The sequence below is a fragment of the Bos mutus genome, chromosome 19 (assembly GCF_027580195.1).
Source record: "Bos mutus isolate GX-2022 chromosome 19, NWIPB_WYAK_1.1, whole genome shotgun sequence".
In the NCBI taxonomy this organism is placed as follows: Eukaryota; Metazoa; Chordata; class Mammalia; order Artiodactyla; family Bovidae; genus Bos; species Bos mutus.
In genome coordinates, this window is record NC_091635.1 from 9211214 (window position 1) to 9232860 (window position 21647).

General features: G+C 50.6%; 1 protein-coding gene across 8 annotated transcripts in view; it reads left to right on the top strand.

Moving 5' to 3' along the window:
• The window catches only part of TNRC6C (trinucleotide repeat containing adaptor 6C), a 41793-nt gene extending 21320 nt beyond the window's left edge, over positions 1-20473 (top strand). For 4 of the 8 annotated variants that reach the window (XM_070389154.1, XM_070389151.1, XM_070389156.1 and 1 more), the window contains 12 exons: positions 15-161; positions 2230-2349; positions 5033-5116; positions 5314-5545; positions 5868-6035; positions 7657-7848; positions 8267-8410; positions 11719-11835; positions 13688-13882; positions 14597-14667; positions 15190-15329; positions 17388-20473. In XM_070389154.1, the coding sequence (XP_070245255.1) occupies positions 15-161; positions 2230-2349; positions 5033-5116; positions 5314-5545; positions 5868-6035; positions 7657-7848; positions 8267-8410; positions 11719-11835; positions 13688-13882; positions 14597-14667; positions 15190-15329; positions 17388-17748 (1971 nt within the window). In that variant the 3' untranslated portion in view covers positions 17749-20473. The remainder of the gene's footprint in view (positions 1-14; positions 162-2229; positions 2350-5032; positions 5117-5313; positions 5546-5867; positions 6036-7656; positions 7849-8266; positions 8411-11718; positions 11836-13687; positions 13883-14596; positions 14668-15189; positions 15330-17387) is intronic. The other 4 variants (XM_070389152.1, XM_070389153.1, XM_070389155.1 and 1 more) reach the window with 3 other exon arrangements.
• The last annotated feature ends 1174 nt before the right edge of the window (positions 20474-21647 follow it).

Below are 21647 nucleotides of genomic sequence, written 5' to 3' on the forward strand. Positions count from 1 at the left end.
CTCCCCATCCGCAGACACCGAGTGGCAATCTGGGCATGTTTGGCAGCAGCGGAGCAGCGCCCGCCAGGACCATGCAGCAGCCGCCGCAGCCGCCCGTGCCGCCCCTGAGCTCCTCCCAGCCCAGTCTCCGTGCTCAAGTGCCTCAGTTTCTATCCCCTCAGGTCAGACTGGCGCCCGCGTCGCAGGGAGAGTGGGCCAGCCCTCGCGCGTGAACCCGTCCACCCGACCCTCCTGTCCTGGGAGGCATGCCCAGACCCCTCCCCGAGGACCGGGCCCCCTCCTGTCAGAGCGCTTGGGCCAGTGGCACACACTAGTGACGGGACGTCTGTCCTGGTCGCAAGAAGATTATTCAGATGAACCCGCTGAATTGCCCTAGACTGGTGGGGGAGCAAAGAGGCTCATGAAATTGCTTAGGATGTAAAAGAAACTTCTTAGAATCAGTGAAGGGCTGAATAACGCTTCGGTGACAAACTAAATGGGACAACATATAACAGTGCCTACGTTACAGACTGTCAGTTACGTTTATTTAAAAAAAGAAAGCAAACAGAATTCAGAAAAAGGATGTTGTTTTGTGTAACTATAAAGCATTGTGTCAACTTTTTTCATGATAATATCGTTTACTTTTAGAACATTCCATTATTTTAGACTTTGGGCTGAGGTTTTCATTATAATGTTACAGTCCTCATTACCCCTTGTAAGAATGCTCAATAATAAACTAAAATGGTAAATCATAGAATTTTATCCTTGGGTTGGGAAGATTCCCTGGAAAAGAGAGTGGCAGCCCACTCCAGTATTAGAGTCTGGGAAATCCCACGGACAGAGGGAGCTTGGCAGGCTACAGTCCATGAGGTCGCAGAGTCGGACACGACTGAGCAAATAAACCACCACCACACTTATTACTCTGTAATTGTTTAACCTGAAATGTATGCACGGAGTTGAGATGGCTGAAGTCTGGGTAAAAGAATAGTTAAATTTTGTAAACAGAATACACTCTTAAGATACAGTCTTTAGCCGCTACAACAAAGAGGCCCTGAAATACAGACCCTCAGACAAGACAGACAGGTACTTCTTGCCCAGGCAGCAGTGCAGAAAGCAGCAGCTCTGCCTGAGCCACATCCCAGGAGGAAGAAAGACGAGAGACAGACCCCTTCCACTAACGTCCCACCACCTGGACTTGGTGACTCGGCCACCCCAGCGAGAGGGGCCTGGAGGCAGGGAGCAGCCTTCCCCACTCTCTGCAAACCAGCGTGTCCTGAAGATCACTCATCTGTGCGCCTTCATTTCAAGTGAAGGCTCTTAATGTGTTTTCTCTAAATTGACTTGCCTGCTTAGATAAATTTATTCTTGAAACTTTACATGTCCATCATAAATAGAAAAATCAACGTTTTCCTGATACCCGTTAGATGACTATAAAAGTAAAAGACGCCCTTCCGTGTACTACCTAAGATCACCTTGTGTAAACGTGTGATAAACGTACAAAGCACGCAGTGGGGAGCACCGAGCTGGCCAGGGCCAGGCCCCCGCCGGCGCGGAGCAGTGAGCTCCAGGTGAGCAGGGAGGAAAGCTGAGTCACGGTCAGGGCTGGCAAGTCACATGAGTGCCTGTGCCACACGGAGCCTGGGCATTTGGGCCCCCCAGGAGGAATGTCTGGTCCCACAAGCAGGGAGAGGCCACTGCCTGAGCCGGTAAACTTGCGGAGGGGTCATTGCGCGCCCTGTAATGAGGACCCTCTGGTCAGGTGGTGGTGCCGCCGCCTACTGAGCTCCTATGGGGATCGGTCCCAGCTGCCTGTCCGAGACGCAGAAGCCTGCCTCGAACTTCCTCCCAGGAAGGCATAGTGAAGTGAACATGCCTTCACTGTCTCCAGGCCTTGAATGATGCCCGCTCATCTTCACTTCAGCAGAAAACAGAATCAGTAACCGACAGGAGTAACACAGCACCTTAGAGCATTCATTCGTAACTAAAATATTTGGAGGAAGATATCTCTTTATTGCCTTCTGTCACTCCCTCCTTCCCCTCCTCCCTTCCTTTCTTCCTTCTACATTCTCTGCTAAAACATGCTAACTACTAATGCTGGAATGTCTGTAAATATTTTAATGGCTTTTGAAGTTCACTCATGAGACAAATACAACTGTCATTTAATCAATCAGTTTTGAACCTTGAAAAACTACACAGACAAGTAAATGTTTGAATAGAGTTCATGTCTAATGGTGCATTTTGTGTTAACAGGTTCAAGCACAGCTTTTGCAGTTTGCAGCAAAAAACATTGGTCTCAACCCTGCACTATTAACCTCGCCAATTAATCCTCAGCATATGACGATGTTGAACCAGCTCTATCAGCTGCAGCTGGTGAGTCAGGGCAGATCTGCTTGGGTTGTAGGACGTGGGAAGGGCATTCTCCACGTGTTCACGGGCACGAACCAGGAACGCGCACACCAGCCGATAAGTGTAGTTACTTTTATGCTCTTCTTCACATCAGGGAATGTCGCTGAGACTTTCAGGAAGTTGGTAAACTATTAAAAGCGTTAGCGGACTTCCCTGGTGGTCCAGTGGCTAAGATTCCAAGCTCCCAATGCAGGGGCGTAGGTTCAATCCCTGGTCAGGGAGCTAGACCCCACATGCCACAACTAAGAGTTCAAATGCTGAAACTTAAAAAAAAAAAAGTCACACGTGTTGCAACAATGATTGAGGATCCTGTGTGTCGCAACTAAGACCCACGCAGCCAAATAAATAGGGTAATATTTTAATAAATAAAGATTTAGGAAGTTCTTCACTCAAGGGCATTTCCACTAGGCTTTGTGAATTCTCTGGCCCCTTCGTGATCTCCGTCTCCCCGTCTGACAGTTAGGCACGTCTGTCAGCACTCAGCCAGCCTTTCTTATCCGAACACAGAACCAGCAAATCACTTCCTGGATTTTGTCTAAATTCTTCTGAGGATGATACACATAGATACCATTCTAGAAGCAAAAGACAAGTTACTTCATTACGTACAGTATCTGCCTCAGAGATTAGGACTTAATTCTCTCAGAATCCCTCTTGAGAAAGGCTGATGTAGTCTAATACTTCTTGAGAGTTTTATAGTTTAACATACGTTGAATTTTTAATTTTCAACAGGCTTTGCTTTTACCATGTAACACCATGGCATTGTATCCCTCGATGCATCCTGAATTTATATTCCCTGACGGACCCAGCGTTTGTTTCTTTCTTTAATATGTTGACACCTGATTTGCTTAGACATCTTGTCCAACAGCTTCATCTCGCAGAAAATTATCAGGAGTCATGAAGGAAGAAAAGAAAAGGCTCAAAGAGACAAAACCATGATGTCAGCCTTTCCTTATAGGGGAACCTTTCCTTACAGGATCAGGCTCTCAGTCCTGACCCTTTAGCATTTGTTAGACACACATCTGACCAGTCTGCGTGTCTGGTCCCCGGTGGTGGCCAGGTAGCGTGTGAGTGTCCTGGACGAGCTGAAATGAAGTACCCAATGCCCTGGGCCTGGGTTCCAGGCCACAACTGGACTTCATTCAGAAAAGGGAGCCTCGGGAACTTCCCTGGCGGTCCAGTAAGACTTCACTTTCCAATGCAGAGGGTGCACTTTAGATCCCTAGTTGGGGAGCCAAGATCCCACATGCCTCATGGCCAACATAAAACAGAAGCAATATTGTAACAATCCAATAAAGACTTTAAAAATGGTCCACATCAAAAAAAAGAAAAAGGAGCCTCATGGACTGTGGTGTAAGGCCCCAGGGCCATCAGCGCCAGGAAGGGACCACTGACCTCAGGGGAGGACAGGGAGGAGCCAAGAAGCGTGCATACTGTTCAGCACTCTTCCTACAGAGGAGAACAGCACCCTCCTCCTGGGCGCACTGCAGGACAGCTGGATTCTGACCTCGGCTGAGGTCATTCTCGACGGTACTGACATTTGGGAATCCCTTATTCATAATTTTTATTGACCCCTGTCATGTAAAAGATCCCAAGAAAGTATGGAAGTATGTTTACATTTTGTGTGTTCCATTTTAAAAACTGTGTATGGCGTTTTAACTTTTTTTACCAGAAAAATTGGTGAAATGATGTTTTATGCATCCTAAGGTTAAGCTTTAGAGCCTGTAAGGATTCAGCTAGGCATTTTATTCCTCTGATTTACGGATTAATGAGGCTTCATGATATAATCTCTACTTCTGTTTGGATCCTATTTAAATAAATCCTCTTGCCCCAAACATCCCCCCAAAATCCATGCTGTAAGGAAAAAAATTACCATATTCCGCCAACTTTAGAAACAAAGGATCCAGCCTTCTGCATCATTGTGGGAAGACTCTCTGATGACCGTTCTCACCAGCTTTGTGGCCGGAGTCAGGGTGGTGGAAGTGCCACAAGCCTGGATCTCAGGCTCCCTGTGGACTGAGACCCCACACAGCTCCTGGTTGCCTATGAGCCCTGGAATTATTGTTCTGTGACTGTCTGGGGCAGCCGCTCACCACCGTCCTGCCACACTGTCTGAACCATTCTGGACACCTTGCATATTTATAAGGAAGAAGAAACCTTTTCCCCCCTCATTTCTTTTAGTTTGTATGAATCAAGCAAAGTCTATGCAGTAGAAAGGTTTTGGAGGACTTCCCTGGTGATCCAGTGGATAAGAATCTACCTGCCAATACAGGGCACACGAGTTCGAGTCCCTGGTCGGAGGAGATCCCACGTGCCTCAGGGCACCTAAGCCCATGCGCCACAGTTGCTGATCCCAGGCACCTAGAACCTGTGCTCTGCAACAAGAGAAGCCCCCACAGTGCAAAGCCTGGGCACTGCAGCTAGAGAAAGCTCACACGCAGCAATGAAGACCCAGAACAGCCAAAATAAATAAACATTAAAAAGGTTTTAGAAAGATGTGTCTCTTTTTGAAAATGCCTCACAATATGCTTAAAACACAGCATGGTAAGGGGACCAACGAATCTGGGCCATTTTTTCTTTAATGTACAGAAGTCAAACCCCTTGTTGGTGGCTGTCTTGCAGTCTGCTGATGTTTCTCTGCCATCCACAGGCATACCAACGTTTACAGATCCAGCAGCAGATGCTACAGGCCCAGCGGAACGTTTCCGGACCCATGAGACAACAGGAGCAGCAAGTAGGGGCCCCCGGACAACAGAGCCGGGTCGCTGCCCGCCCCCTCCCCCGACCTTGTCAGGCTGTCGCTGATGATGGCTCTGCCAGGCAGCCTCCCCTTGAGAAAGGCCCCGGGTCACCTGGGCTGGGGTGGAGGTGGACCCAGGCGCCGCCCCCCAGCCCTGCTGACCGCTCGTCATCCCCCCCGCCAACCCGCAGGTTGCGCGCACAATCACTAACCTGCAGCAGCAGATCCAGCAGCACCAGCGCCAGCTGGCCCAGGCCCTGCTTGTGAAGCCGCCGCCCCCGCCGCACCTGTCTCTGCACCCCTCTGCAGGCAAATCGGCCCTGGACAGCTTCCCCCCCCACCCCCAGGCCCCCGGCCTCCCTGAGCTGCAAACCAAAGAGCAGCAGTCTTCTTCACCCAGCACCTTCGCCCCCTACCCTCTCGGTGAGTCGGGGCCTGCGTGCACCCACCGCGTGCCCGTTCCAGCGGAGCCCGAGCCAGGCTGCCTCAGGGCTCCTTCTAAGGGCAGGCTCACTGTCTGCGCAGAGCTCGGGGTCTGCTGGGCCCAGAGGTGTTTTCAGTATAAAATTTCCGAAGATACTTCCAGCGGGAGCTCCAGGCCGAGCTCACCCCCACTGTAGTGGAGTCTGCACTTTGTTAAATATTTGGCCATGAATTAAGACTTAGATTGCTTCTCTAGGAGAGCGTTAGACAGTAATCATTTGGAGGAAGAGCAGACATGTCCTAACAGTGCTTTTTCTTTTAGCTGGACTGAACCCAAACATGAACGCCAGCAGCATGGACATGACCGGTGGTTTGTCAGTGAAGGACCCATCTCAGTCCCAGTCGCGCCTCCCTCAGTGGACTCACCCCAACCCGATGGATAACTTACCCGGTGCTGCTTCTCCGCTCGACCAGAACCCCAGCAAGCATGGTATGTCCAAGCTGAGGAGCCCCAGGGTCTGGTCACTTCTGTTCTCCTTGCTCATCATCCTCATCTCGTCACTTGTGCGTGTGTGCGCGCGTGCCGGCACACACGTGCACGTGCTCAGTCATGTCCAGCTCTTTGCAGCCCCATGGACTGTAGGCCACAAGGCTCCTCTGTCCATGGAATTTCCCAGGCAAGAGTACTGGAGTGGGTTGCCACTTCCTTCTTCGGGGGATCTTCCAGACCCCGGGATCAAACCCATGTCTCTCGTGTCCCCTACGTTGGCAGGTGGATTCCTTACCACTGTGCCACCTGGGAAGCCCTTTGTTACTTACACTGCATTTCTAGTCTAAAAATTCAGTGCTGAAATCTGAACAGAAAATATTTCAAAAGGCCAAACCAAACAAACATGGAGATACAGAGTATTGGTAACCAGAGGGGAAGGGGTGGGTGGAGCGCGAAATGGGGAAAGGGGGTCAGCTGTGGTGATGGGTGGAAACCAAGAGTTGGTGGTGAGCACCCCGTGGCGTGGACACAAGTTGAAATGCAGTGTCGTACTCGTAGACTTAGATAACATTAGAAACCAGTGTTGCCTCAATAATAATAGAGAAAGAAGCCTGGCAGGCTACAGTCCATTGCTTTTAAAGAGTCGGACATGACTTAGCAACTAACCAACAGCAATATATCTTTCATTCACTAGAGTATGTAACACCCTATTTAGTCAATGACCAAATCTCTTGGCGCCTCAACTTTCATACCTGAGCTATTAATCGAGAAGTAATTAAAAGTGCCCCAGAGCAGCAAAGAATACAGGTCATGGCTGCACACTTGTAACGTATATCTGTATCTTCAACCAAAAACTTGTCTGAAAGAAAATTTTTTCAATAAAATGATTAAATGCAATAGGAAAATCTAATGCTTAGAAAAGATAAAAAGCAAAAATGCTAATAACCATGGAATTCCCTGGAGGTCCAGTGGTTAGCACTGGACACTTTAACTGCGTGGGCCCAGGTTCAATCCCTGTTCTGGGAACTAAGATCCCACAAGCCACTCAGCCCAAAAAAAAAAAAGAAAATGCTAATAACCATAGGCGGTGATCTCACTGTTAAGCATTGAATTTAGCTCTTAATTTCCTGGTAGCATAAACAGCAAAGGAAATTTGATAGGGAACATAATTCTCTCTTGATATAAAGCACTCTAAAAAGAAAAAATTCTCCCTAATGATTAGTTCTACAGGAAAATCATCACATGCTATCCGGGCACTCTCCTTGGAGGAGAGCGCTCAGTCGCCCGGGGAGGTAGGGTTAGGCCTCCAAGGCCACACAGAGGCCAGCGGATGAGGGGAGGGACGCGGACGACATCAAGGACAGCAGTTGACCACGGACACTCGCTGGCTGTCCCCAGAGAGCTCCGCCATGTTGTGGGTGTGCATTTATCGAGAATTCCAAATGACAAACTGGAAGAATTCTTAAAGAGTGTGTCTTGCAAGGTCGAGTCTGGGCTGGCTGAGATAGTCGCTTCCCCTGGAGAGCGCTGGCCACAGGGAGGCTGGCAGGAGAGGGCGAGGCCCAGCCCCGGGGCCGGGGGCGCCCACTCACTTGGCTCTTTGTGTCCTGCCCCCATCCAGGTGCTATCCCTGGAGGTCTGAGCATCGGACCACCAGCCAAGTCCTCCATTGACGACTCCTATGGCCGGTACGATTTAATCCAGAGCAGCGAGTCACCAGCCAGCCCTCCTGTAGCTGTTCCCCATAGCTGGTCACGTGCCAAATCCGACAGTGATAAAATCTCAAACGGCTCCAGCATCAACTGGCCCCCAGGTAAGAGCATGCAGTGCTTCCATGCTTCAGCAGGACTCTAGCCAAGCCCGAGGGAGCGATGAGGCCCAAGAGAAGCCAGGACCCAAGCTCAGCATCCTGGGAGCACGAACCCCATGGCTTTGGCTTTTTCATTGGCAATACCTTCACAGATAAATCGTGGGTGTTGTTGGCATCACAGGCTTTTCTGTAGCCCTCAGGGCGGGTGCTGTGTTCCATCCGCTCAAAATGTGTCCGGGCTTTATACTCCCACGTGAACACGTTTTTAGTTTAGTTCTGGTACCTAGTTTGCTCCGAAGGACTGATGCTTTACTGAAGGAAGTCTAAAGTGTGCCTCTGAATTGGCAGACTGTAAACATTTCCGTAAATTATCATGAAGCAACACGAAGGTGCTCTAATACTCATATTTGAAATTTTCCAGAATTCCATCCTGGTGTTCCCTGGAAAGGACTTCAGAACATAGATCCGGAGAATGACCCCGACGTCACTCCTGGAAGTGTCCCCACCGGGCCCACCATCAACACCACCATACAGGATGTCAACCGCTACCTCCTCAAGAGTGGAGGTGAGGGGGTGCCCTGCCCACATCTGTGTGGTGTTCTCTGTGCGGGCATTCTGCTCTGGGCAGCAGGCGGGTGTGGGAAGCGAGGCAAGGGAGCGTCAGACACATCTGATGGGAACTCTCTCGCCATCAGACGCAGCATAAGGAAAAGTCGACCAGTGCTTATTGGAAAATGGAGATGGCTTTGGGCTCTGTGTCCCTGCTGGATTTATTAATGCACGGTGCTTATACATCTCTTGTTATAAAATAACAATGTTAGCCATCAAGCTTTTTAAGGAAAAGGTTTCCACTTGAAATCTCTTTGAACTGGAAGTGAATTGGCCATTTACTCATCCATCTCAGGCAATTTTTCCTTTCCTCAAAATGTCTGGTAAAAAGACTGAAGTCATTCCCCAGGTCCTTTTTCCTGGCACAAACTCCTGATGCTATAAAGCTTGGCACACCCTGTTTAGGCTTGAGGATCCAGTTGGCAAAAGTGATGAGCTGAGCTGTGAGGTTACAGAACATAAACGCAGATTCAGTTGCAAAACTGAGGAGGGCAGTAGCTCGCCTTCCCTTGAGGCCTACAGATGCAGACGCTCTGTGAGTGCCAGGGCTAACAGACCTCTCTCCTCAGCATTCTAGTAGCAGAAAGAACAGCCAGCTTACCCGCAATGCTCAGCACTAGCAAGGCCACTCGGGTATTTCCCGAAACGTTAGTTTAGCTTTCTGGCTAACATATGGCCTATGGGGAGAGGCCTCCTTGTCGGTGGTTCTTTGAAGTGATAGGATTCCACGCATGCCTGTGGCTCAGGTCGGAGGGCAGCGTAGACCTCCGCCTTCCCATCTAATGCAGGGCATTCCTGTGGCAAGGCAGCAGTGTCTCAGAGCAGGGCGGTCGCAGGCCTCCCCGTGGCTGGGACGGATGAGTGAGAAAGAGAGGCTCGAGGCTACGGATCTGGACCCTGTTTGAGGTGGGAGGGTTTGGGGGAGACTCGCCCCTCGGGACGCTGCGTGTGGCTGCAGGGCTGTGCTGAGCGAAGGGGTGATTCGGTGTGTTTGGGCTTGTGGACGGTGGGTGAGCGTGCCCATCCGGGCAGTAGAAGACCTTAGAAAGAGTCAAGGCTGCTCAGCGCAGAGTGGAGCTTCCTGACCGGTGTCCAGTGTCAGCCCACGGTCCCTGGCACCTGGGGCGCGCAGGCTACCTCCACCTTACACACGAGGGCCGTGAAGCGACACAGGCGTCCTGGAGGGCCGGGGGTCCTGAGGGCAGAGCCGAGCGGGCGAGACCGATGTCAGGGCAGAGGAAAGCTAAGTGTCCCAGGCCCTGGCAGCAATGGGACATCAGCAGGACAGAGCCTCTAGTGCCCTGTGTGACCCAAGGGCGAGTCCCAGGCAGCTCCACCGCAAGACCAGGCCTCACCCAGGAAAGGGCCCCCACCTGCTGGTGTTATCTGAGAGGAGGGAGCAGAGGAGCGGATCTCCATGTAGAACCTGTTTACAGAAAGCACCACGGCCTCCGGGCCAGGAGTAAACGGCCATGGCCAGACCCTGCAGACCGCCCCTCTCCGGGACCCCCTTGTGTTCCCCACACGCGAGGGGCTTCAGGCACCCTGGGGGCTGAGCTTGCTCAGGACCCAGCCACAAAAGACTGTCGTATTCTTGAGTGATTAGCTTAATCTAAAATACAAAGGACAAAAAATTGAAAAAATATGCCCTGGAAGGAAAAAGAGTAAGAAATAACCACTGACCTCTTTGATGTTGGCTTATTTATTTTACATATTTTCTTAATGGAGTTTTCTGTTTTCTTTTATTGAGTACCTTAGGTGTTGGGGTTTTATTTACATTTTTGGCTTTTATTTTCATTGGTGTTAAGCTCTGATTTGGTATTAAAATTTCACTTTAGCCCCATATTTGTTTGGATATTATTTATAGTGCTAACCGTTAGGAGGTGAATATTAGCCAGATGATAAAATGCAGTTGTGCCATTGCCTGACAAATTGATACTAAAAAGGAAAATTAGCCATCGTTTTATGGGATAGATTCCACTATTGCACTAAAAATGTCAAACTAGAACACTGTTAAAACCCAAGTGCTCTACCATTAACTATAAAAGAAGTACCATGTTGGGTTAAATAGTCTATAATTTGGAATCTCGAGTTGATTGCATTTTGTTCGTAAATAGAAGCAGAGGGTTTAGGAACTAAGGTTAGGTTGTCAGTAGAGCTGACGTCTTTTAAAATCAAAGACCTGCAGATTACAAATACATTCGCGCGTTCCTCAGCTCTGGCACCCTATTCTGAGGAGGTCAGTTACAGCAGGGCTGCCGTGAACAGCCGTGCAGGTTGTAGACTGCACAAGCCTGGGAGGTGCCACACACCTGGCAGTCCCTGTGAAAGATACTCCTGAGGTTGTTCAGCACACCGTCCCAGGTGGGGCCCTGCATCGGGGGCCGCATGTCTTTTGAGATTCTGTTCGTGGTGGTAAACTTGACTACCAGACTGCTCTGTGCCCCTGTCCCCTCCGAGCCAGCTCGCACACACCAGCCAAGTCCCTTCCCGCATCTGAAGAGCTCTGGTCCATCCCGTTTTTAGCACACTGTCGCCCTGCGTCATCCTTCTCCTTCCTTTGCTTCCTGCTTGCCTCAGAGAACAGACCTGGTGACGCGGAAACAGCACCGCAGGGGTGCTTGGGGGGCCCACCCGTCAGCCCCCTCCCAGGATAGGAACAGGGTCCTCAACAGCAGGAGGGGCGAGTCTGGAGACCCGGTGGCTCACGTCAATGCGGTTGCCAGTACATGTTTCCCGGATGTTTCTGTGTTCGAGAGAGAAATACGAACCTGGGCAAGGAGTCAGGGAAAGGACCAGTCTCTTTAGGGCAAAATCTGTAACAAAAAGCTTGGAGTTTTATTTCATTTTATTCAGTTTTGTAGGTATTGTTGGAGGTATGAAAAGATGGAGGTCTGCCCTGAGTTTTTATTTTTATCTTACCTGGAAGGGGAAATCCATGGGATCCTTCCAAACCCTGACGTGTTGTTGAAAACACCCTGTGGTCATTCTCTCCTCTCCAGCTTCCTGGTCTCCAACACCCGACACCCCAGCCCCTTCCCCAGGGCCTCTCGCAAGGCCCGGGCGCCCCAAAGCACAGTGCGCCTGTGTCTTCCTGTCCTCACTGTGGTCGCGGCCCCGTCACGTGCTCATTTCCCACCATTTCCGTAAACACAGCCTTGGAGATTGCTTCTCGGGCGCTAGGGCTCTTCCCCGCCGGGGCTGAGTGGCTCGCCCCACTGGCCTGTGCTCGCCTCTCTCAGAGTGCCGCCTTTGGTTCTGCAGGGTCCTCCCCACCGTCATCTCAGAACGCCGCGCTGCCTCCCTCGAGTGCCTGGCCGCTCGCTGCCTCCGGCCACAGTCGCGCTTTCAGCAGCCTTGCGCCCGCTCCTACTGTTGCAGGTACGCACCTGGCCTCTCAACGTGCAGGTCGCCTTTTCTCTCTTTCTCCAAACAAGACTGATGGCCTGGCTTTTCCTGGTGGTCTGTCTGCTCCCCTCCAAGCTGGAAGGCCACATGGAGTGATGGAGAGTGAGCCCAAGCTTTGCCGAGCAGAAATGGGGCCTTGGGCACTGCTTACCCCCTCTCTGGGGAGTGGGGATGTTGACACCTCCTGTCACAAAGATCCTGGGGTTATAGAAGCTCCCCAGCACGAGACGCAATACAGCTACTGCCTAAACGTGTCTGCTTCCCCCTCCCCTCCCACTTCCCCCCAACCATCCTCTTATGACCACAAAACCAGGGGTATATAAAACTCACAGACTTGAAGGCAGCAGCTGCTGGGAACTGCTGTTATCAACTTAACTCCCATCGCTCAGATCCATGCGGTGCCTGGGTTATTCCTCTCACTGTAGGCTTTACAAGTCTTTCCAGTAAGACATTTCTTTTAGGCTTAAAGGAGAATTGAGAATTAATTTGTCATAATAACTCTGAAGGAATTTTTACCTGGAAATGTTAAGACAAGGATATAAAGAGATGTGGACATACATACAGTGTAGATAGGTTTGCAGAAAGATGTGGAATTTAAGTAGAGTGTGTTGTTTATAAGTTTCTTCAACTGTGTTTCTGCATTCCACCAACCTTCTTGTCTAGCTGTTGTTTAAACCAGCGTCAGAATGCTGTAGGAATTCTCTTTATACCAGTGCCTCGGGGAGAAAGTAGTTCCACTGTAATTTAGCAACTTATTTAAAAAAGAGAGCAAGAACTTCTGGATTACTTCTAGTCCTTCTAATGTTTATTCTCTCTCATGTTTACACAGGGGATGTATTAGGCCGTTAAAACTTCCCTGTCATTTGGCCAAAAAGATGAGCAAACAAAACCATCTTCCATTATCTTGGGCCATTTTTTTCTGGCGTTTCAGTTTTCCTGATCAGGGACTCCTGTGCTCAAATGAGCCTTTGTTGTCGTGAAGCTGCAGTCGGCCCCCAGCAGCCAGGGTGGAAGGGGCGCCCCCATGCAGGGCTGGTGCCCTCCTGGCGCTGCGGGGCTGGTGCCCACCTGGCGCTGCAGCGCAGGCCCAGGAGGAGGGCAACAGCAACCTCTCTGCATGCTGCCCTCGCCACACTGGGTTCCTGAGGCAGCTGTGTGGCAGGTCCCTGGGCACAGGAGGGGTCAGGGCTGGTAGTCATCATGGGCTTTGTTTTTTGTTTTTTCCGCAAAGAGACTTACAAAAGGCTTTCCCCAGCCAAGGTGCCCAGATGCCAATCCTTGGGGCACCTGGCCCACACCCACTTCTGCAGGTGCAGAGAGCGGGTCTCCAAGCTGTGGAGATAGTGCTGGGAGATGCAAGTTCAGGCGGGTTACATCAAAGGGCGTGTTGCTTTGCTAGGAGACTGACACCTAAAGAAGTAGCACAAAGGTGTATATATATGTGTGTGTGTGTGTATATGTGTGTGTGAGGGCCTCGACCTTGATTAATTTGATATGCGATAAGACGTGTCCCAGCAGAATTTGTGAAATTAGCTTTAGCACTGAACCACAAAAAAGTGCTCTTTTTCTGGCGAGCTCGTGTCTGATGCGTGTAGCAAATTGAGTATCAGCAATCCTGGCAGGATCTATACAGCCACCGGCAGACTGTGTCTCTGGGCAAAAATTCAGAGGACAGCCTGCGGTCCTCAAGTTGGGGGGCTTGACGGGGTGCTTCCCTCGGGTCCCGCAGTCTGCTGGAGCCAGAGCTCTCCTGGCACAAGTCCCCAGACGCTTTGTGACTTCTCGGTCTCAAGAATACCCATGCTCCGTTTCTCCGCCTTTCTAGGTAAGCTGTCAGACATCAAATCGACGTGGTCCTCTGGCTCTGCCTCCCACACGCAAGCCTCTCTGTCTCACGAACTGTGGAAGGTGCCCAGAAACACTACTGCACCCACAAGGCCCCCGCCAGGGCTAACCAACCCCAAGCCTTCCTCTGCCTGGGGAGCCAGTCCCCTCGGCTGGACCAGCTCTTACTCCTCGGGTACGCGTCCATTCTCGCATCCGGATGGGTGAGGGGTGGGAGTGTCGGTGCCTAACCCACTTTCCCTTAGGGAAGGTAGGTGCCACCATATTGTCCTGCAGCTTCTTCAGAAGGACCCCCAGACGGCTGAGGGGGGCTGGGGTACCTAGACTCTCGGGGATTGTCCAGGCCCAGGCTCTGCTGCCCGTGTTTCAGCGTCAGCCCTGGGTGTTAGCATGCACAGCTTTGCTCTGAGCCAGGAGGTCCCAGGGGTCTCGGCACACACTGAGGGGCCACACTGAGCCCTCAGAGAGGCCCGTTCACCCAGCATGAGGGACTCCACGCCCAGTGTGAGCACACCGCCCTGTCCCAGGGGGCTTCCTCGGGCCCCTCTGAACTTCGGGGATGAGGGGGTGCACAGGGAATTTACACCACTGAGAGTGAAGCCAGCCTGCGAGTCTGCGTGTTTTGCCAGCAAGTGGGTTGAGAGCATTGATTCTAAAGTTGAGAGGGGCGGGGGGCAGAGGAGGAGACCAAGACTCCCGGCAATTCTCGAGTCTCTGCCGCCACACCTGCCCCTGCGGGTCTGCAGGGACCCCGAGTCTGGGTTGGTTTCCAGGGGTGACAAGGCTGGGAGCGCAGGCTTTTTGCGAGCCGCGTGCGGGGGCCTGGGGCGCTGGGGAGAGCGGTCTGACTCGGCGCAGCCTTGGTGACCGGCTTCCCCCCTGGGCGCAGGTTCCGCCTGGAGTACCGACGCCTCAGGAAGGACAAGCAGCTGGCTCGTTCTCCGCAACCTCACACCCCAGGTACAGGCAGCTGGTGGGGGTATGCAGGCCCGAGGGCCTTGTCCATAACCCAAGGCCTCGCTCGGTCCAAAGGCAGTGCGGGCAGCGGTGGTCATTTAACTGTGTTCTGGTGAACTGTTGACTTTTCACCCCTCTGAGGCTCGAAGAGTGCACCCTGATAAACAGAGCAACTCACCCTCACCTGCACCCGCTCCAGGACGACGTGGCCTGTGCTCATGCGTCCCGGGGGCTGGGACCGCAAGGCTCAGGGTGAAGCGCTCTGGTGAGGAGTGGGGCAGAGCTGTAGCAGGTTTCTCTCCTCCTGACAGCCCAGCTCACGAACCAGAGGGAAATGTCCAGGACTGTAAATTACATGGGGAACGACCAGGTGCACAAGGTTAATACCGCAGTCAGTGTACGAAGCCCTCTGAGACAGACATCGTCCCGGGGTACTGTGGACCCGGTTTCATAAAGCTCGTCTCTGAAGTGCAGAGTGATGACTGCCCAGGACTAGCGTGACCGCCCTTCCTCTTCCTCACTCAGATCGACGGCTCCACCCTGCGGACGCTGTGCCTGCAGCACGGGCCCCTCATCACATTCCACCTGAACCTGACGCAGGGCAATGCCGTGGTCCGCTACAGCTCCAAGGAGGAAGCCGCCAAGGCCCAGAAGTCCCTGCACATGTATGTCCCTCCCCTCCCCTGCCCTGCGCCGCCCTGGCTGCGGCCCGCGGTGCTCAGCCTGGGCCTCGGGAGGGTCCTGGGGCCTCCGAGGCACAGCAGGCCCCCCGGGCGCCGTTGTCCACTGGCTCACGGTCTGGAGGCTGGACGTCCGGCAGAGTGTGGGCAGGGTCACCTCCCCCCAGGGCCTCTGCTCGGCTTGCACACAGCTGCCTTCTGCTGTGTCTCCACATTGCTCCATCTGAATGTGTCCCAACGTCCTCTCCTTCTAGGGACAGTGGTGCAAGTGAGTTAGGGCCACCCTCATGACCTCGCACGTGTGTGCTCGTTGCTCAGTCGTGCCCGACTCAGCATCCCCATGGACGATAGTCCTCTAGGCTCCTCTGTCCGTGGGATTCTCCAGGCAAGGATACTGGAATGGACCGCCATTTCCTACTCCAGGGCTCTTCCTGACCAGAGATGGAACCCGCATCTCTTGAGTCTCCTGCATTGACAGGTGCATTCTTTACAAAAAGCACGTCTTACTTCAATTCTCTCTTTAAAGACTCTCTCCAAACACAGGCACAATGAGGTCTCAGGGTTTCAACATATGAATTTGAAGGGATGCAATTCACCCCATGAGAGGTGTCTTGTGACATATCGGTTTCCTCTGCTGCCAAAGTGCCAAGGTTCTCCCCCCTCCCTCCTACCCCGGACGGAGTGGGGCTCCAGGAGAGACCCAGGGATGGAAGAAGCTTCTCTCCATGGATGTCCCCAGGCATGCACATGGCAGTGCCCACTCCTGGGCCTAGTAGTGTTCCCTGCAGCCGACTTCTCTCCCCTGATTACAGGACTCCAGTTAGACGTCGTGAGTAGGCCTTCTCGGCAGTGTCACTTGAGGTGTGGGCCCCAGAAATCAGTCATGCCTGTTTTCAGCCCAGGATGAACTGCACTGACCCTAAACGATGCCCACCTTCAGTGGTCCATGCATGCACATCCTTAAGAATGTGCTCTCGATACCACCACCACACAGCTGCTAGAAATCTAAAGCAAGGGGGAAAAGCTCGTACTCTGGCCTTGGAAACAGCTGTAGTAAAGCGTGAACTGCTGGACTGTTTCTGGGTGGCCTGTGACATGAAGCCTCCAGCTGTCCTTTTCCTGTTTTAAAAAAACAACAGCACAGGAAAGCCAACAAGGAGGACACAGGAAGACTCACAGCTGCTCCGCTCACATGGCCCCCTGTTCTGCTTTCTGTGTTTGTGGCTTTTTTGAGTTTTTGTTTTGAGATCTGACCGACGCACAGCAGCGGTGTGTCAGTTCAGAGGCGTAGTGCCTGTTGTCCTGGCACGTTTCTGTAACTGCCAAATGCTCACCACCATGTGAGCTAACAGGACCCCAGGGCACATAATTATTACTTCCTGTTTGTGGTGAAAACATTGAAGATCTGCTCTGTCAGCAGCTTTGACATAAACGATACAGAACTGTTAACTGTGGTCACCAGGCTGCACCTTCCCTCCCCAGAACTTAGTCATCTAACCAGACGTCTGTACCCTTTGACCAGCCTCTGCCATCTCTCCACCCACAGCTCCTGGAAACCACCATTCTACTCCCAAATGTGTCTACAAGTTTGGCTTTTTGGGGGTTCCAAATAAAAAATATCGTGCAGTATTTATCTGATCTTTGACTTACCTCCCTTAGCATAAGGTCCTCAGGATTAATCTGTTTTGTTGAAGGATTTCCTTCTTTCTTGTGCCTGCACAGTAGTCCATTGTGTGTGTGTGTGCATGTCTGTGTCTGTGTGTGTGTGTGTGTGTGTATGCACACACACACACCTCACATTTTCTTTGTTGACTACTAGCTTGTAGCCATATCTTGACTATTTATAAATAATGCTGTGGTTAAACAAGGGGTTCAGATGTCTATTAGTATTTCTGTACTGTCAGTTATAATGCCTCCCTTTCGTTTCTGATTTTGTGTCCTCTTTTTTTTTTTTCTTGGTTAGTCTAGCTAAGGATTTGTCGAGTTTGTGTTATCTTCTCAAAAACACCAACCCTTATTTCCATTGCCGCCCTGCCCTTCCAGGTGTGTTCTGGGAAACACTACCATCTTGGCCGAGTTCGCCGGCGAAGAAGAAGTGAACCGTTTCTTAGCCCAAGGCCAAGCACTGCCACCCACCTCCAGCTGGCAGCCCAGCCCAGGGACCAGCCAGACGCGGCTGGGCACCTCGGGCAGCGCCCACGGCCTGGTGCGGAGCGACGCCGGCCACTGGAATGCCCCGGGGCTGGCCGGCAAAGGGAGCAGCGACCTGCTGTGGGGCGGGGTCCCCCAGTACTCGAGCAGCCTGTGGGGCCCCCCCAGCAGCGACGACGGCAGGGTCATCGGAAGCCCCACCCCGCTGAACACGTTGCTCCCTGGCGACCTTCTCAGTGGGGAGTCCATCTAGCCCCGGGGGGCCCCGCGGGTGCCGCGGTCACCAGCTGCAGGAGGACACGCTGACCCTTTCCAGCCCGGGTGTTGCTGAGGACCCCGCCGACCGGAGCTGCCCGGCAGCCCTTTCGAGTACCTCTGTCCAGTACTGAAGACGAGCCTTGGCCACACGCAGGCCTTGCGAACTGTCCCCGAGACAGTGCGGCCGCGCCGGGGCAGCGTCACGCGTCACGACAGGATGCTTCTCACAGCTTTTTATTTGGTGTCGTCTTACGTTTGTACGGTGTGTTGTCATTTTGATTTTTTTTTTTAAGTATAAAAGCTGCTTAGAATAGTTCTATCATGAAGGGCACTTTTCAGATTGTGGGCTGGAAAGGGTTATTTTATCAAGGGAGGGAGGGGTGGGGAGGGAGGGAGGGAGACGAGAAAGCCTATTTAAAACGAGCCTGTGATGATTATGCACATTACCAGAGGCGGCCCCGTAATCAGGGGGAGCTGGCGTCCGCCACCGGGACGCGGTCCGCGGCCCCGACCAGGAGCCGAGCGGAAGGAGCGGTCTGTGCTCTGCTCTCTGTCCCCACGGGTCCGCCTATGCACATTACCCTTGTTTCATTACTTTTTCATGTCATTTTTTTTAATCCCCCCAAAAAAATATTTTTTAAAAGTTAAAAAAAAAGACATATCAAACATGCAAATACTTGAATCCAGCAGGCCAATAATGAAATGTGAACACTTTCTAATTCTACACTTCCAGGTTGACATCAGTACGCAGAAACAGGCTCTAGGAAACATTTCTAAGTTGACAGCCTATATGTGTGTGTGTGTGTGTGTGTGTGTGTTGAAACAAGCGTGTGTGCCTGCGTGCTTTCTGTGTTCATATGTTAAGTGTGTGAGGGATGTAACTGTGGGTTTTCCCTTTTATTCAGTATGTGCTTTTTTTTTTTTTTTTTTTTTTTTGGCGCATTGGTCAAATGTTTGTTGTTTATTATTAGCTTCTAACTTTGCACTGAGTGTCCCTGCCCTTCCTCTAGCTAATCCTATACGTTCAAGAAAATTCACAGGACAGGGCCGGTGACAATTCATGTGTAAATGTTTACTCAAGGACTCTGTTAATTGCGTTTAAAAAAATTACAGTGTATATCTCTGGAGAAATAATATGTATACCTACCTTTAGCAGCTTTTTATCGTGGACTAATGCAAGAAAATTATTACCAGAGTATTGCACCATTTTTCCATTTGGAATATAAAGTTAAAGAGAAAAAAGGAAAAAAAAAAAAAAAAAACTCGCTGAACTGTGGCCATAGATCCTTGCAGAGGATGGATGGTTCCTCGAGAGGAGCGGAGACAAGCACTTGGGTGTGGGTTGTGACTGCTTTTGTCGGAGCCAGTGGTGACGGCTCCCACCTGTTTACAGACCTTTTTTTTTTTTCTCCTTCAGACTTTAAAAATAAAAAATTTTAAAAAAAAAAAGAAAAAAAAAAAAAAAGACTTCTGTCGTAAAGAAACCTATTTTCAGAACGCAGATCCGCTGCTTCAGAGCTCTGGGATGGAACAGTGTTGCTTTCCCCTCCGGCCGTCGCCGTGGACTCGTCGACGGTCCCCTTCGTCGAGGCGACGAGCTGTGGTCACTGTCTTGCACACGCGGACGCGCGCTCAGGAAAACCAGGGTTCCCGAGGGACAGCTCCACACCATTTCATGTGTTTCGTCACCCAACTCCTAGCACTGAAGATGTTATTAAAAAAATAATAATACAAAATAAAGAAAAAAAATAAGAAAAAAAGGAAAAAAAAAAACCACAAAGAAGAAAGATACCTAATCTCTAACGTGTAGCAGTTACGTATGTACCAAATAATGGACTCAAAGGAAATAGATGTTCGAAGAGTGCTTTATATATTAAAAATTGCTTTATGTTTAAAAAAAAATGATCAATGTTTTGATTGTTTTGCAAGAAAGAGACAATGGAGTAACATACCCTCAAGTATGTTTAAAAAAAAAAAAAAATATATGAACATGTGCTCCCTGCCTGCTTGATCAGGAAACTTGTGCATTACATTTTTTTTAATTAGCTTTTTAATGGTTTTATCAAAACAAAACAAAAAAGCAAAAAACAATTAAAAAAAAAAGACAAAAAACGAAAAGAAAAAAAAAAGTTCCTGCAAAATTGCAGATCAACAAAAGCTGGTTTTATAGAGGATCATGAACTATGCACAAACTGGTTCGAGACTTTTTTCTCAAGTTCAGTAGTGTATTTAGCTAAACAGACCTTCCTCAGAGTAAGCGCATCTCATTTGCCATTACCTGTGCTCTGTATATTTGATGTACACGTCCCCACACATGTACACCAAATATACATGCGTGCGTGCGTGTGTGCCCGTGAGCACCTAGACATACAGCTTCCCATGCTGCATTTAGCATTGAGTTGTAGAAAACTGATATTTTTAAATTGGGGATGGAAGTAAAGAATCTCTCCGTTTTCGTTTTTTTGTTGTTGTTGGGGTGGGATTTGTTGGGGTTTTGTTTTTTTTGTTTTGTTTTTTGACCTTTTATTTCGAATTAAAGACGTCTGTAACTCTGAGATTAAAAGACAAGTTTGTGGCTTTTAATGTTTTTCCTCATAGAATGTGATTGTTGAAGAAAATGCACCGACAGTTGCTTTCAAAAGTACAATGCTTTGTTGAATCTTAATAAATGGCAATTCTTTTTTTCTTGGCTATTCGAATAAATGCGTTTTTTATTTTTATTTTTCAAAGAGGAATGTCATCTATATTCACTTTGTATGTTTTGGGAGAGAGAGCTGTCCCACTGTGTGTAAGAAATGCCCTGTGCCTTTTTATGCTGTCCTCGAAAGTTTATGTACGTAAGGTGCACTCCACGTTTCAGTTGCCTGACCTAGGATTTTACCATTTGTTTTGGGATGTTGCATTCAACACCAAAATCTTATTATGAGTCATCGAAATGCAGTAGAGCCTAGGGGCTCCCCGCCAGCCACCCGCCTGGACCCACGCGCTCCGTCCAGGAACCAGTACCATCTGGGTCGACCGTGGCATGTGGCCACAGCCCAGGACTGCTGCTCGCGCTCAACCCGTGACCCAGTTTGGGTGTCAGAAATATCCAAAGAGGGCTTCCCTGGTGGCTCAGTGGTTAAGAATCCAGCTGCCAACTCAGGAGACATGGGTTTGATCCCGGATCCAGGAAGATTCCACATGCCGAGGAGCAGCTACACCCGTGGGCCACAGCTACTGAGCGCAGGCGCCACAGCTGCTGAAGCCCGCGGGCCCGTGCTCCGCAACGGGGGAAGCCACCGCAGTGAGAAGCCCGAGCACTGCAACGAGAGAGCAGCCCCGGCTCGCCACAGCCAGAGAAAAGCCCTCGCAGCAATGAAAATTCAGCACAGCTAAAAATAAATATTTTTTAAAAAAAATAAATATTCAGAGAGAAAAGAGTAGTGAAGGTCTTTAGTGAAGGTTTTTTGTTGGTCGTAGAAGAGCTGACTCATTTGAAAAGACCCCGATGCTGGGAAAGATTGAGGGCAGGAGGAGAAGGGGACGACGAAGGATGAGATGGTTGGGTGGCATCACCGACTCAATGGACATGGGCTTGGGTAGACTCTGGGAGTTGGTGATGGACAGGGAGGCCTGGTGTGCTGTGGTTCATGGGGTCACAAAGAGTCAGACACGACTGAGCGCCTGAACTGAGATGTTCTTTTGTTTCAGTAAAGTAGCCTTAAGTATTTTTGGGGGGGGGTACAGACCATTTTTAAAGTCTTTATTGACTTACAATATTGCTTCTGTTCTATGTTTTGGTTTCCTGACCGAGAGACACGTGGGATCTTAGTTCCCCACCCAGGGGTCGAACCCGCAGCCCCTGCATTGAAGGGGAAGTATTAACCCCTGGCCCTCCAGGGAAGCCCCAGC